Raw genomic sequence first — 16498 nt, 5'->3', positions numbered from 1 at the left:
CCTGGGCAACACAGTAAGACACTGTCTCTATAAAAAAAAAAAAAAGACAAAAATTAGCTGGGCATGGTGGCATGTGCTTACAGTCCCAGCTACTTGCGAGGCTGAGGCACTAGGTTCGCTTAAGCCCAGGAGGTCAAGGCTGAAATAAGCCCAGATTGTGCCACTGCACTCCAGCCTGGACAACAGAGTGAGACTCTGTCTCAAAAAATAAAAATAAATTTTAAAAAATTTAAAAAGATTTAAAAAATCAATTATACTAAGAAAATAATGAGTTATTTCCCTCATATATTCCAGAGGATTCAAGTTACTTGGACTAATCTATTAGATTAATAGATTAATTCTTTCTTATAGTTTATCAGTCTACATATATTTTTCTTAACTGATTAAATTTCCATGGTATTAACCTTCATTTGACACCATTAAGAAGACTATCAACTCACAATAAATCTTAACTGAAATAAAACAAATGTTGGTGTCAGTGTGTTTACAGAAGAAAAATATACCAGCCGTTATCAGTCAGAAAATATAGCAGAAAGAGATTCTAGTCTACAAGAATACAAAAGAAAAGAAAATATTTGAGACAGACCATGAGCTGGGATGAAAGTTTGGATGAGGTAAAGATGTGAAACCTTCCTAAATTAATTCTAAGTTTAACCACATTTCAATTTAACTGTCATGGTGATTTCGGGAAAACTTCACAAACTATGCAGAGTTTTGCTGAGAAAAATACACAGGTGAGAAGAGTTAAAGAATTATAAGAAAAGAAATGAAGAAAGGTTAGCCTGCCAGGTGTTAAAACTGTCTGTAAAAATTCAATAGTTAAATCATCGAAGCACAATGCACAATTCAAAAACAGATCCTAGAGTGGAAGATGGAATAACTTCTCAGGAAAATAATTTGTCAATATATATCAAGAGTCTTAAATAGATTCATATCTTTTCCACTTCAAGGAAATAATTTGAAGTGAGAACAAGATTTATGCACAGAATTGTCCATGGCAGATTGTTTATGGGAGTGAAATGTTAGACACACTAAGTCATGGCACACATGGACAATCATGCATTTGTTTTTTTTTTTTTTTTTTTTTTGAGATGGAGTCTCGGTCTGTCACCAGGTCACCAGGTGGGAGTGCAATGGCGCGATCTTGGCTCACTACAACCTCCAGCACCCGCGTTCAAGCAACTCTCCTGCCTCAGCCTCTTGAGTAGGTGGGACTTCACAGGCACGCGCCACCACGCCCAGCTAATTTTGTATTTTTAGTAGAGCCTGACAGCTGGTCTCGAACTCCCGACCTCAGGTGATCTGCACACCTCAGCCTCCCAAAGTGCTGAGATTATAGGTGTGAGCTACTGCACCCGGCAGCTATTTAGCTTTTTTTAAAAAAATGTATAACTATAAACAGTTTGAATGTTCAATGATAGACAGCGTGTAAATTCAAACAATGGAAAACTGTATGACCATTAAAAATGATGTTGTAAGCCAGGCGCAGTGGCTCATGCCTGCAATCCCAGCACTTTGGGAGGCTGAGGCAGGCAGATCCTGTGTGGTCAGAACTTTGAGACCAGCCTGGCCAACATGGTGAAACTCTGTCTCTACTAAAAATACAAAAATTAGCCGGGTGTGGTGGCAGGTGCCTGTAATCCCAGCTACTCAGGAGGCTGAGGCAGGAGAATCTCTTGAACCTGGGAGTGGAAGTTGCAGTGAGCAGAGATCATACTACTGCATTCCAGCCTAGGTGACAGACTGAGACTGCATCTCCAAAAAAAGAAAAAAAAAAAAAGATGTTGTAGAAAAGTATTTAATGACCCATAAATAAATACATTCATGGAATATTTATTTAAGTGAATAAATCAGGTTATAAGATAACCTCTAGCTTAACAATAAAACAAGCCATCAATAAAAGGGAATGAACTACTATAAACAGAACATGGATTAATCTCAAAAGCATTATGCTAAATGAAAGAAAACAGAAATGACTACACATTGTATGATTTCATTTATATAACATTTCTGGAAAAGGCAAAACTACAGAGACAGAAAGATTAGTCATGCTGGGAGTTGGAATGGGTGTGCGATTGACTAATGGTGTGAGGAACCTTTTTTCGGTCATGGAAATACATGGTGATGGCTGAACAAGTATATCAATTTACTGAAATCATTGAGTATATACTTAAAATGGGTAAATTTTAGGGTATTTAAATTTTATAAAGAGACATAACAATTAAAACACAACACAGATAAGTGGACACAAAATACAATACACATAGGTAAGTGAACACAATCATTTTACTTTTTCATTTTTATGTTTTATGAGACAGGCTCTTGCTCTGTCAGCCAGGCTGGAGTACAGTGGTATGATCATGGCTCCCTGCAGCCAGGAATTCCTGGGCTCAAGTGATCCTCCCACCTCAGCCTCCGGAGTAGCTGAGCCTACAGACACATGCCACCACACCCAGATAATTTTAAATTTTTCGTAGAGATGGGGTCTCCCTATGTTGCCCAGGCTAGTCTTGAACTCCTGGGCTCAAGTGATCCTCCTGCCTGGGCCTCCCAAAGTGCTGGGATTACAGGTGTGAGCCACCGCACCCAGCCTCCACACCCACCACCTGATCTGCACTAAGACGCTGACAGTGGCTGTTTATTTCTAGAGGGTGATGGTAAGCAGATTTCTTTTTTTTTTTTTTTTTTTTTTTTTTGAGGCGGAGTCTCGCTCTGTCGCCCGGACTGGAGTACAGTGGCCGGATCAGCTCACTGCAAGCTCCACCTCCCGGGTTTGCGCCATTCTCCTGCCTCAGCCTCCCGAGTAGCTGGGACTACAGGCGCCTGCCACCTCACCCGGCTAGTTTTTTTTGTATTTTTAGTAGAGACGGGGTTTCACCGTGTTAGCCAGGATGGTCTCGATCTCCTGACCTCGTGATCCGCCTGTCTCGGCCTCCCAAAGTGCTGGGATTACAGGCTTGAGCCACCGCGCCCGGCCAGCAGATTTCTATTCTCAGTCCTTGTCACCTGGGAACTGGTCTGACAATTATAGTTGGGCCTCAGTGTTATAAGAAATTCACCAGTTGTGCATAGCTAGGCCACATTATTCTCCTCTTCAACACAAATGATCTCACTGAACACCAACATCAGACAGTCACACCGAAAACATAAAAGGAGACCAAAACAAGACCACGTCATAATTTTGTCAAAGCACAAAGACAAGGTCACTGTGAAACACACAAAATATCAAACATCCCCTTCTCTAGGCAAATACGAGTGACTACTATTTCTTTACTAATTACAACTTTATCCTTGCTCAGGTGTACCTCCCTAGAGATAAGATTTCTTAAGATACCAATCACAAAACTATTGACTTATTGACAGCACTCAATCTAGAGCAAATCCTCACTTCCTGAGACCTTTCCCCAAATTATTCTACCAAAGCCCAAATTCATTATATAACAGGTCCTTCCTAATACCCTCTTACTGAGATGCCCAATGTCTCCCCCTGGTAATAAACCCAACTTGTTATCTGAAGGTGTGTTCCTGGTGGTCTCTGGCTGGAGAATGCTGATAGAATTGCGGGTTCACAGAATTTCAACTGAGATCCTCACTGCCTTTGGCTGGAACCCTTGACTCAGAAACAGTGCACGCATCTGAGACCCCCTTGTGTCTCTACCCGGATGAGGTGCCACTCACCCTTGGCTGGGAATTAAGTTCATGCTGAATTGAACTCCAGGATTTCACTGAAGCTTTTAGTGTTGCATTTATCTGATTTTCTTAAGAATAGGTCCCACTTTGGACATTTGGTTTTTTGATCAGAATTCTAATGTTCTTTGGTGAAACTGTTTTCTAGCAACTAACACTGCTGGCCTAATGACCTATCTATCTGCTTGTGTACTATCTTGAATGTTGTTTGTCTACTGGGAGAGGATGGGAATAGGTCCCATAAATTTGTCCCTGAGCTGGCCCTAAGGGTGAAGTGGTCAGTCGGTTACTTCTTGGAGACACACTGTGCCCCAAGCCACCATTGCAAAATCTCATAATGACTTCTTCCTCAGTCTTGTTCTTGTGTTCCTGAGAACTGCTTTTATGTTAGTTTTGTCCGCCAATAATCAGGAGGCTTTGTCTGGCTCCTGATCAATGATGACTTTGATCAAGCACCAAGACGCAAAATTCCACAAGCACCAACCTGTGGATGTGTTGAGGCTCTCACAGGGTCTTCTTGGTCTTTTCAACCTAAAACTGCCTCCTCCACCACAAGCACATCCTTTCTTTATGTTTTCTAATTACAGTCCTAACTCCTGTGCATATCTTTTTAAGTGCCACAAGTTTCCAAAGACAATTTGGAATGACAGTGATCCCTTTGGGGAACTTCTGATATGAACAAAATTGTTCATTTGAGAGGTTCCTTAGAACAAAAAGGATAAAACAATTCTGACTATCCAATGGTATGATTTCATTAACTGGTATGAGGTTTCTAAACACAAACTGGACTCAAAAATTCTCCCTTAAAGATTCAAAATGTGAGAAATTTTAAAACGGTTTCCTCTGTAGATACACTGAAAACAATTTCAGTTCTTCCCATCTTTCCTCACGTCCTTTGTCTTTACGTTTAAAACCTTGCTCAACTCGTGAAATCCTTATAATTGCCTTCTCCTTCTCTCTCATTCCCCTCGCACCATAAATCAGTTGCACTACCTCATTGTCACTTAAAATTGCAACCCCTATGAAAGAGGCATCTGACACTGACTGGTAGGAGTATTTAAGCTACATGGTTGTGTTTCGCTCTGCATGCTATTATTAAGGACTTCCCGAATTCCAGAATGGAAAGACAGGAATTCATTACAGAATTCAGACTTATCTTGGATACACTCAACCCAGGACTCTCTGACCTCTTCCAACTAAGCCACCTGTTGGAGGGGGCCAGGAGTTGCAAAAGCTTGGTTTAAAAAGGGTAACTAAAAGAGTAACTAGAAAGACCCAGAAGATGACTTAAGACACAATGAAATACACTTGTACTCGATCGGGATGTCTTAAAGCATATAAAGTGGGCAAAATCTGTTGGGAGCTACACCACATCTCTTTCCTGCTAAAGTAAACTGGACCTTGATTCAGTCTTGCAAGCAGCAAAGAATGAATCCAAAGGAAACTTCAGAGTCAGACCCATCCAAATCCTTACCCAGTTTTTAGAATTAGTTCCTGATTTCCAAAGCCCTTTCCACTTTTTGGGTTGATGCTTAAAGTCAGAAATTGTAGATATGGTACATAAACACAAAACTGGCTGGCAAATCATCCCACTGCGTAAACTTCAGTATTTGGCTTAACAAGTTTAATTTTAAAGTGGCTTTAGATATCAAAAAGGATAAAAATCCAAACCAAGCTCATGGGTTTACAATGAAAGCAAATTAAAACAGATTTGCTCTCCCTCAAGGGATGAGAAACACTTCCTTTTGACAGAGACACTTACACTGTAAAAAAGGGGACCCTGGAAAAATAACAGTCTCATCTTAGCTAAAAAGAAAAAGGAACCACTGCTCCTCCTGCAGAATTAAGAAGCAACTCTGAGGGAGATGGTAGGGCCCAATTCCCAGCGATTCCCTTAAATCAACAAGGAGCACCATGTTTTAAAGTAGAAGGCAATAAACAAGGCTTTGTGAGAGACACTGGCACTACTCTGTCAACTAAAAGTCCTACTGTAATTTCCACCCATCTCCTGTAGGCATAAAGCTGCTTGGGTGGTGGGAATTTCACACAATCCTCAAATTCTTCTTATCACTCAAGCTTACACTGAGACTCGTGGTTTGCTCAACTGAACAACACGCATTTCTTCTCTGTGACACCACATCAGTAAATTTAATTAGGAGAGATCACATGCATTTCAGATGACCTATTTCTAGAAACATCTGAAGACTTTCCCATGCATGATCCTTCAGGAGCTCAATTGCGTGTCACTTTGCCCCTCCCTATATACTTGGCCTAATCCCAGTTTGATGATTATGTGAAGTCTTGGTTTTGTCCAGGCTAACGTTCCAATGATGTGGAGAGAGTGTTAGGGGCTGAAATTCAAGCAGGCAGTCAGGCCTGCTTTGATGCCTAGATTAGGAATAATTGGTGAAAAGTGCTGAATTACAGTGTAAGTTTAGACCTATAACTTAATTTCCATCTGTAGAGTGGTACTAAACATGAGTTTCTATCTTAAAAAGACCATGTAGGTCATAGTATGTGGATACTGGGAGGCTCAGTCACAAGAAGGGATTAAGGTGGTAACATCAACACCTACATTAGTCTGGGCACATTATTCAAAGCAAGGAAGTGTCTTTCCTTTTGGTAGGGGTGACCATGTGGATGAAATACTACCATTCAGAGTACAGCACAGAGAGGCTGATGAGCATAGACGCCAAATGTTGGACCCTATATCTGAGGACATCTGAGTCCCGAATGATGTTCAAAAAGAGGCTTGGGCAAATTCTAGTTAGTAGTAACTGGTCAAACAAGGACTCTGCCACGTACCTGCCCAGATCTCTGAGGTTATGTGAGGGGCCATTGGAGCAGCCATCACCATCAGGGCACACAGAGCATCCTCAAACTCGGGGCTATGGAGAATGACTCTCTGAGAGGCTTGCTGAGGAAGAGAAAAAAAAGTAAGAAGACTGAGGTATAAAAATAAGCACAGGTAAGAAAGACCATTAATGTATCTGAAGTCCAGAGACACAAACTGGTAGGAAGAAACTCCCTTTGCCATCCATTTCTGCTTGGGACAAAGAACTTCTCCTACTTAATGATAGCACTGAGATAAACTACAGCAAGCCAGGTATGGTAGCTCATGCCTATCCTCCCAGTACTTTGGGAGGCCAAGGCAGGAGGATCACTTGAGCCCAAGAATTTGAGACCAGCCTGGGCACTATAGCAAGACCTCATCTCTATGAAAAATTAAAAGACAAAAAAACATTAGCCAGGCACAGTTGCACACCTATAGTCCCAGTTACTTGGGAGGCTGAAGTGGGAGGATCACTTAAGACCAGGAGATCAAGGCTATAGTGAGCTATGATTGTACCACTGCACTGAAGCTTGGGCCAGTGAGACCCTGTCTTAAAAAAAAAAAAAACTACAGCAGCAGCAACAACGAATACATGATGTTAACTTATTTAGTCCTCACCACTCTTTGAGGGTGGTATTCTTACCCCATTGGACAGATGAAGCAGCTAAGGATCAGCGAGGGAGGGCAATCTGCCCCCAGGCATACTGTAGACAAACTCTTAACCACTCTGCTAGGTTTCCTCTGCACTGTAGGTCCCCAGATAAATGCATGGAGACCTGCTCAAAGGTATTAAACTGTGAAACATCCAGGGCAGGGGGGACTCTCTACCCTACTCAGGGACCCCTATTCTCTTAAACACCTTTGGTCAATTCCAGCAAACATGGTTGTGTTTAGCTCTGTGTGTTATTATTAAGGACTTCTCAAATTCCAGAATGGAAAAAGACAAATTCATTAAGGTTTCATTTCAGTTTCTTGCTTTATTTTTTCTGATTAAAAAACTAACACTCAGCACAGAAAATACAGGAAATGAAAAACTACTCATAATTATACAACCTAGAAAAAAGGGTATACTATATCCTTGTCTCCAAAAATGCAAAAATGCATATATAGATGCTTATTACACATGTAACATTTTCAGGATTGATATTCTTACCATATGAACACTTTTTTTTTAATTTTAAAAATTATTATTATTTTTTTTTACAGAGATGGGGTGTCTCACTATATTGCTCAGGCTGGTCTCGAACTCCTGGGCTCAAGCCATCTGGTACCCTGGCCTCCCAAAATACTAGGATTACAGGTGTGAACCACTGCACCCAGCTCATATGAACATTTTTGTATTTTTTTTTTTTTTTTTTGAGACAGAGTCTCTCTCTGTTGCCCAAGCTGGAGTGCAGTGGCATGATCTCAGCTCACTGCAACCTCTTCCTCCTGGTCCAAGCAATCCTCCTGCCTCAGCCTCCTGAGTACCTGGGACTACAGGTTTACAGGTGTGTACCACCACACCCGGCTAATTTTTTGTATTTTTAGTAGAGACAGGGTTTCACCATGTTGACCAGGCTGGTGCTGAACTCCTGACCTCAAACGATCTGTCTGTCTTGACCTCCCGAAGTGCTGGGATTACAGGTGTGAACCACTGTGCCTGGCCTTGTGTCATGTGTTTTTACTTAATATTATTTGATAAAGTTTCTGATATTAAGTATTCTTCAAGATACGATGTTAATGGTGGTGGCACATTCCTTTTTTATTGATACGACATCAGTCATTTCCCAATTCCCCCATCAGAGGACATTTGGGGTTCCGAGTCTCTGATTATAAATTATCTGCAATGAACACTCCTGGATCAGAGGATATAACACAATCAACCTGACAGCCAGAGTGCTTCCTGGCAAGGTTACATCAACCACAGCTATCACTGGTGTGTAACAGTCTATCTTGCCATCTTTGCAATAACATGGGGAATAATTATGCATTTATTTTCATTTTTTTGAGAGAGGGTCTCACTCTGTCACCCAGGCTAGAGTACGGTGGCACCAAATAGCTCACTGCAACCTCAAATTCCTGGGCTCAAGGGATCCTCCCACCTCAGCCTCCTGAGTAGCTGGGACTATAGGTGCATGCCACCATACTTGGATAATTTTTAAATTTTTATAGATGAGGTCTTGTTATGTTGCCCAGACTGGTCTCAAATTCCTGAGCTCAATCGATCCTGCTGCCTCGGCCTCCCAAAGTTCTGGGATTACAGGCATGAGCCACTGTGCCTGGCCCTGAATAGTTATGTTAAGCATTCTCAGCAAATTTGACAGGTATTTAAAAAAAAAAAAAAAAAAGCACCTTGTTTTAAATTTGCCTTTCATGATAATTAGAGAGGCAGATTTTTTTTTCTCCACAAATTTATTGGCTATTTCTATATCATCTGTGAGTTATTATCTTTTCATATGCTTTGACCATTTTTGGTTAGGTATTTTCATATTAATATGCAAGAGTGCTTTACCTATTAAGGACATTAACCTTCTGTCTGACATATGTTATAATTTTTTTAACATACTGAAAATGTCAAGTTTTATGTAGTCAAATTTGAAATTTCTTCCATTGTTCTTTTTTATCGTTATTTTGCTTTTTTAAAATTACCTTTTTTATTTTATTTTTAGAGACAGGGTCTCCCACTCTGTTGCCCAGGATGGGTTCAAGCGATCCTCTCGCCTCAGCTTCCCAAGTAGCTGGGGCTACAGGTATATGCCACCACATCCGGCTAATTATTTTATTTTACTTTTTTGTTTTGTTTTTGTTGAGGCGGAGTCTCGCTCTGTCACTCAGGCTGGAGTGCAGTGGTGTGATCTCAGCTCACTGCAAGCTCCGCCTCCTGGGTTCACGCCATTCTCCTGCCTCAGCCTCCAGAGTAGCTGGGACTACAGGCGCCCGCCACCACGCCCGGCTAATTTTTTTGTATTTTTAATAGAGACGGGGTTTCACCATGCCAGCCAGGATGGTCTTGATCTCCTGATCTCGTGATCCGCCTGCCTCGGCCTCCCAAAGTGCTAGGATTACAGGCGTGAGCCACTGCGCCCAGCCTAATTATTTTATTTTCTATGTGGCCCAGGCAGGTCTTGAACTCCTGGCCTCAAGTGATCTTCTCAGCTTGGTCTTCCAAAGCATTGAGATTACAGGCGTGAGCCACCATGCCTGGCCCCCACTGGTCTTAAAAGCTTGGAGAGGCCTTCATTTTAAAAAAGCATTTGTTAATAGCTTTAATGAATGCTTTTGTTGTCCAATAGCTAAGAACATTTGTTGACAAGTCCTTTCCCTGGCAAGAAAAATGGCAGTCACACTTAGCAAGGAGAAAATCCATACTGAAAAGGCTGACTTTTGGCATTGGTGAGAATGATTCTGATCCATCCAGGTTAAATGAATATCAAATGTAATGATGCTGAGGAGGTATCACAATTCATTCAGGAAATCAGACAGCGAGGGTGTGAAGAGCCAGAAGACAGGGAGGCCTGAGTCTGGTCTTAGATTTGTCACTAATCAACCAGACATGTCATCTAACTTCCCTGGGCCTCAATGTCCTCATCTGTAAAATATTGGGGGATAAGGGGGTTTGGACCAGAAAATCTTTAAGAAACTTCCAGTAATAAAACTAGGTTGTGACTACGGAAATTAAGATAATCAAGCCACACCTAGGTGGTGACACAGTGGGGGTGCTCTCTGTCTCTCTTGGGACCCTGTGGGACCCCCTTGCCACACCTCTCCCTCCCTCCTCTGCAACCAGCAAATGAGAGGACAGGCCACTTACCGAGAGGGCACTGCTGAGTCCCATCAGCTGAGAAATTGCAGAATTCAGTGAGAAGTCCTCTGTGAAATGGGTGGTCACCTATTGGTAAAGATTCAATTATTCACTTATTTCCAAATTCTTTTAAGTTTTCCACAAAAAGACTAAATTATCAAAACAAAAAAAAAGGAAAATGAATTGGATGCAAATATATTTATAAATATATCTACTATCTCAAATAATCGCTATGTTTCATCTGCACAAATTTTTTTTTTTTTTTTTTTGGAGACGGAGTCTCGCTCTGTCGCCCAGGCTGGAGTGCAGTGGCCAGATCTCAGCTCACTGCAAGCTCCGCCTCCCAGGTTCACGCCATTCTCCTGCCTCAGCCTCCCGAGTAGCTGGGACTACAGGCGCCCGCCAGGTCGCCCGGCTAGTTTTTTGTATTTTTAGAAGACACGGGGTTTCACCATGTTAGCCAGGATGGTCTTGATCTCCTGACCTCGTGATCCGCCCGTCTCGGCCTCCCAAAGTGCTGGGATTACAGGCTTGAGCCACCGCGCCCGGCCTGCACAAATATTTTTAAAATTCAAAGTCAACACTGTTTCCACTGTTTAAGACTATTCTTCCACATATCTGGGATACTGTTGGTTCTCATAGTAGGTGTTTAGAAAAACAGTGCTAGTGGCTGGGAGTGGTGGCTCACACCTGTAATCCTAGCACTTTGGAAGGCCGAGGTGGGTGGATTACTTGAGGTCAAGAGCTCGAGACCAGCCTGGCCAACATGGCAAAACTCCATTTCTACAAAAATACAAAAAATTAGCTGGATGTGGTGGCGCATGCCTGTAATCCCAGCTACTCGGGAGGCTGAGCCAGGAGAATTGCTTGAACCCGGGAGGCGAGGTTGCAGTGAGCTGAGATTGTGCCACTGCACTCCAGCCTGGGCAACAGAGCGAGACTTTGTCTCAAAAACAACAACAACAACAACAAAAAACAATGCTGTAACATGAATAGGAGGCAGGACCCACTGATGGACAAACGCAACATAACAGAAAACAGGAGTAAAGGATGTCACTTCTGCTTGGTTATGTGGCTTTGCTTCACACTGATGGTTTTTAGTCTACGGGATAAGGTTAATTTTACTTTTTTTTTTTTTTTTGAGACAGAGACTCGCTTTGTCGCCCAAGTTGGAGTGCAATGGCACGATCTTGGCTCACTGCAACCTTTGCCTCTCAGGCTCAAGCGATTCTCCTGCCTCAGCCTCCCAAGTAGTTGGGACTACAGGCGCGTGCCACTATGCCAGGCGATTTTTTTGTATTTTTAGTAGAAATGGGGTTTCACCGTGTTAGCCAGGATGGTCTCGATCTCCTGATCTTGTGATCCGCCCGCCTTGGCCTCCCAAAATGCTGGGATTATCAGCGTGAGCCACTGGGCCCGGTCAATTTTACATTTTGAAGTGTACAGCCAACATAAGAACATTAACACAACTTGTCAGCTTTTTCATATTTCTGTGCTTTTCCATTTTGACTACAGGCAAGAATACAGAAAAGTTACACATCTTTAAGGATGTCAAAAGTTTCCAACTTGTTGAAATAACCCAATTCTATTATCTGACAGAATAGAAGAATTTGCCAAATCCAGGGAGAAAATATGTGGTATGAACTCTATCGCTCAGGCATCACTCAGACCCCTACATTCATTCAGGGAGCTCTGTTCCTCCATACAGAGAGGGTACAGAGGACAGAAATAAAGCGGAAGAAGTGTCAACAAATGAGACCATGCTGGACCCAGGGCCATTTCAGGTTATATAAACCAGAGAGGCAAAAGCCTGCCATGCATTAGTGTCTTCATCATCAGAGTGCAGATGAGTGATGCTGATTAACTTTATGTCTGAATCAGCATACTTTTTTTTTTTTAAATCAGCTTAAGAAGAATTTGGGATATTAGATACCCATTATAATGACTCAGATTTGCAGAAGTTAACCCACAATAGTTCACATGGATATTGTGTAACAAAGTAACTGAGTGGGAAAGTCCTGGCTATGTGGAGGACTGGGATTCTAATCTCTGCTCAGTTCCTCACTAGCTGTGTGACGTTAGGCGAGATATCTGAACCTCATCTCTGTCCCCATCTGTACAATGAGTAGGCTACAGAGGACAGTTTCTGAATGCCCCCGTCAACTCCAAAACTGTGTTTCTGTTAATGTAACACATATGGTGTCATCCTGGATGGACAGCGTGATCCTGGATTTGGTTCTCTGCTTGGATGTGTTAAATGTGGAAACATGGAAAGTGGCAGCTTCCTGAGACCCAGGATGGACAAATGTGAGACATCATCAGACAGCTATTTCCTGAGGGCCTCTCTTTGCATTAGAACGTATGCACTGGTGATCCACCTTGGTAAACTATCCAAAACAGCAGGGCCAATCACTCAAAGCAGGGACCACCATCACCAGAAAGGAAGACCCACAGTGGCCTACCCCACGGCAGGGAGGGCCGCAAAGACCATAGGCAAAGGTTTCCAAAGAATGCTTGGTTACAGAGTTAACCACTGGAACTGGGGAGTTTCTGACCTGAGAGATGACGGAGTTCTTGTACTCCCAGAGCTTCCTGGCCTCGGCTTTCTCCTTGTCACTCAGCAGCTGAGGCTGAGGAGCCTTCCCAGAAGCCCTGGCCTCAATAAACCTAGTTGTCAAGGCCCACAGTCGTTGTTGCCATCTCAGCACCCCAGGAAGAGCATCAGCTGAACTCAGCATCAGTAAATGAGAAAGAGAGAGTGCACAACATAAGGGTGATGGACTTGGTATAACTACGCGGAGAAAAGCACCTGTGAATTGAAGCGACACTTCACTGCACCCTAATGGATTCCTCTGAGGGCAGGCTGAAGGATCCTCCCTGGCTTTCAGTGCCTGAGAATTCAGACCAGGACCAATTCTATCTCATTTTAGCACCCAGATTCAGGGCACTAGATGGTAGGGCCACTCAAAGTGCCACCCACCAACGGTCATGAGCTCCGAAGCTTGGTCAAGATGAGCCCTGGTGCCCTGCCGCCTTGATTAAGCAAGCTTGCTGGGACAAAAATGCCATGGAGCTAACATGGTGCTTGGGAGACAGTGCTAACTCCTGCTAGTGCAAGCTCTTATCTTGTGGATAGCGTGACTGTGCTTGCAGCCACGCTGCTGTAGAGTGTGAAGTGCATTGACACAATCCCTGTCCTTGCAGGTATGTGTGTTTTCCATATTTTACACAAGTTCATCCAATCCAGCTTTTGATCTGATCTTCTGGTAAAGCTGAATTGGCTTTACTTGGTGGCCCTGGGTTATACCAGTAGCCAAATTAGGGTCAGTCCAGGTCCTTGTACTCTCTGGCCACTAGGCTAGGCATCCTCAAGCCTGAATGCACAGCAGAACCTTCTGGGAGGCTTCTTAGAAAGATTCCTGGAGCCTGTCCCCTGAGTTAGGGTTGGGAGCCAGAACCTCCACCTGTCTGTGCTTTGCAAGCCCCCCAGTGATTCTGAGGCAGCTAGTTCCAGGACTGGCATCTGTGACCACTGTTCCAGACCACACTTCCCACTAGCCACAGTACATCAAAATAAACAGTGATTTCTCAAATGACATGCATACTTCACATAAGGCTCAGGATTTCAGGCATCTGACTTCCTCTTCCCACAACAACACTTAGGGCAGATCATATGAAGTAAAAATGAATGACTGTTGGACGGGTTTATTCTAGAATAGCCAGATACTCAAGATTATTTTACTTCATGTCATTTTAGTGCTAAACAACTCTGGAGAGACAAATCTCCCCTAAGCGGGGAGATGGAGGGTGCTGTGGGTGACTGAGAGGCCATAGGTAACGCCAGGCCCAGGCCCCTCCAGGGGCTTTCCGGATTGGTGAGGGAGAATGACACTGTTCTAGAAAAAACCTTCCAGGGTACATCAAGAAAGAGGGAACTGGCCTCTTGGGACTATAGCAGGCCTAGGAGTAGCTCAGAAGCCAGTCTGTCTCCAAGGAAACCACTCTCAAAGCATGGTCCTTGTAGAGGGTGCACCAGAATCACCACTGAGCTTGTTCAAAGGCCACCTGCTGAGCCCCATTCTGGAGGCTGTGTCAGCAGGCATGGGCGGAGCAGTGGAGTCTGCATCTGCAACATGTTTTCCACATGACTCTGAGGCTCGCTTACTTTTGTCAACACCCATCTAAGAGTGGTTGCAGGATGCTGGTCAAGCTGCTACTTGCTCTATGGAACTGATTCCTAGAATTCTCTACTACTGTCTTCAGCAAAGACATTTCCTTCCTCAAATTCCTTCAAAGTCCAGGGCAGATCACAAAGGAAGCAGGTCAGGAAGAGGAAGGTGACTTACTTTTCACATCCCACAAGATATCCTTCTCAGGAGGGGCGGCAAAAAGGATGTAGAGCCGAATTGTGTCGATCCCATACTGCTCCACAACTTCTTCTGGGTCCACCCCGTTGTGTTTGGACTTACTCATCTTCTCCCACGTCACCTCTAACTTCTCTTTCGTTTTTGCATGAACAGGAACGGAACCTAGATGCCAAAACAATCCATAGGTATGGTATATGTGATTCTGAATTGCTTCTACAGAAATAGCGTCAATAAGAAAAAACTGGGTGAGTGATGGAAAGTGTCCATTTGAAGAATCACACTAATTCACTTAACAAGCCGCTTTCTCTCCCTCCATATTGTTATAAAAATATTTTTATTTTTAAATGAATGAGGCCCACCTTCCTCTCACAAACCTTCATGAATAAACAGTACAGTTATAATGGCCTGTGCCAGCTTTTTCTGTAAAACAATTTCCCCCTTTACAAGTAAATTATTTATACACAAAAAAGGAAAGTAAAAAGTAATTTTGAAAAATTCATATACATTGCCGTTTTCTTGATGGATCAAGGGTCTCTCATGCAAGTTGGCAGCCTGACCTGTCCCATCCATGCTGCAGTCACCAAAACATGATCTCGTACTCTCAGGGCATATGGAATTTACTTACTGGGCTCATGGTAAATGTAGTGGTCCCTTTGTGGTGCCAGCCACCCATACCCTATTCTTTGGAACTGTCTCCTCCCCTACTCACATACCACTGGTCTAGATGGTGCTGATGGAAGAGGTCTTAAATGGCCACATTTGGATGAGGTGACCTTGTTGCCAAGCCCTACCGGAGAGGACTAGTAAGAGCACCTGGCAAGGCTAAGCCTCTATCTCACAAATTGGAGCTAAGAGACACAGAAATTCTATTTCCATGTTGCTGAGCACTGGAACCATCAGGTCCTAAGGAGATGGGGCGAGATTTGCCACTGCGTCTACCCAAGGTCACTTGTTAAATTGAAACTGCGGAGAGCAGAATCCAAGTCTGGCAGATGAAGGAGAACAGGGCAGAAGAATGGAGAGTAGCAGGGAGAACTAGGAACTAGAGAGCAGAGAAGGAGAAAAGGAAAAAGGAGTGGCTGGTGACTTCCTATGGGCAGTGGGGCCTAGCTCTATTTCCTGCAACTGGGTTTGGGTGGATTTCTTTTCCTCCCAGCCAAATAATCTCTGACTCCAACAGCAACCAAACTAACAGGGGACTGATATACAGACCTAAAAGTCAACTCCATACTTCATGAGAGTTACATCCATGAAGGAGACAGAAACCTGCCCTTGCTGATCAAAGTATTCTCACCCAGTAGGCAAGACTACGTGGGAAGAGAAAAGGTGTTCACGATACTGCCTGACCCCATGACAGCAGACAAGGGGAGACTGAAGTCCTAGATGTTTATCCAGGCTGTGGTGAGACTCAGGGAACCACTGGCCCCCTCTACTCTGCCCCAGGCTGTGTCTAGACCTTAAAACACTGTTGTGCAAATTAGGAAAAATGTATCTTTCTGGGCAGAGAAGTTGACAAGTTAGAAAAAGTCACCCTCTTTTGGCAGATGTGGCCCTGAAATGTATGACTTGACAAATGGCTGCATTTCAGGCCCTACTGAAATCAGAGCCTTGGCCTGGTTCTTTTGTGTAGTGCACAAACTGCACAGCTATACGTGGGCAGCCTTGCCCCTTACAAAGAACACTTCACTAATTGTGAAGCTGAATTCTATGTGCACCTGAATTTAGCTCTTTCCCTCTGTCATCCACGCTGGAGAAACACTGCCAGTTCTGCTTCTCCAGCTTCTTTTTCTCCCACGGACCGTTACAAACCTTGATATATTTTGCTTT

The 16498-nt window shown here is 43.4% G+C and overlaps 1 protein-coding gene across 2 annotated transcripts in view; it reads right to left on the bottom strand.

The window, feature by feature from the left end:
- The window catches only part of LARS2 (leucyl-tRNA synthetase 2, mitochondrial), a 161765-nt gene that overhangs the window by 17111 nt on the left and 128156 nt on the right, over nt 1-16498 (bottom strand). For both annotated transcript variants that reach the window (XM_030936067.1, XM_010374389.2), the window contains 4 exons: nt 14651-14833; nt 12860-13029; nt 10314-10391; nt 6493-6604 (listed from right to left, as the gene is read on the bottom strand). In XM_030936067.1, coding sequence (XP_030791927.1) covers nt 6493-6604; nt 10314-10391; nt 12860-13029; nt 14651-14833 — 543 coding nt within the window. The remainder of the gene's footprint in view (nt 1-6492; nt 6605-10313; nt 10392-12859; nt 13030-14650; nt 14834-16498) is intronic.

This window comes from Rhinopithecus roxellana, chromosome 1 (genome assembly GCF_007565055.1).
Source record: "Rhinopithecus roxellana isolate Shanxi Qingling chromosome 1, ASM756505v1, whole genome shotgun sequence".
In the NCBI taxonomy this organism is placed as follows: Eukaryota; Metazoa; Chordata; class Mammalia; order Primates; family Cercopithecidae; genus Rhinopithecus; species Rhinopithecus roxellana.
This window is presented reverse-complemented; position numbering and strand designations above follow the sequence as displayed.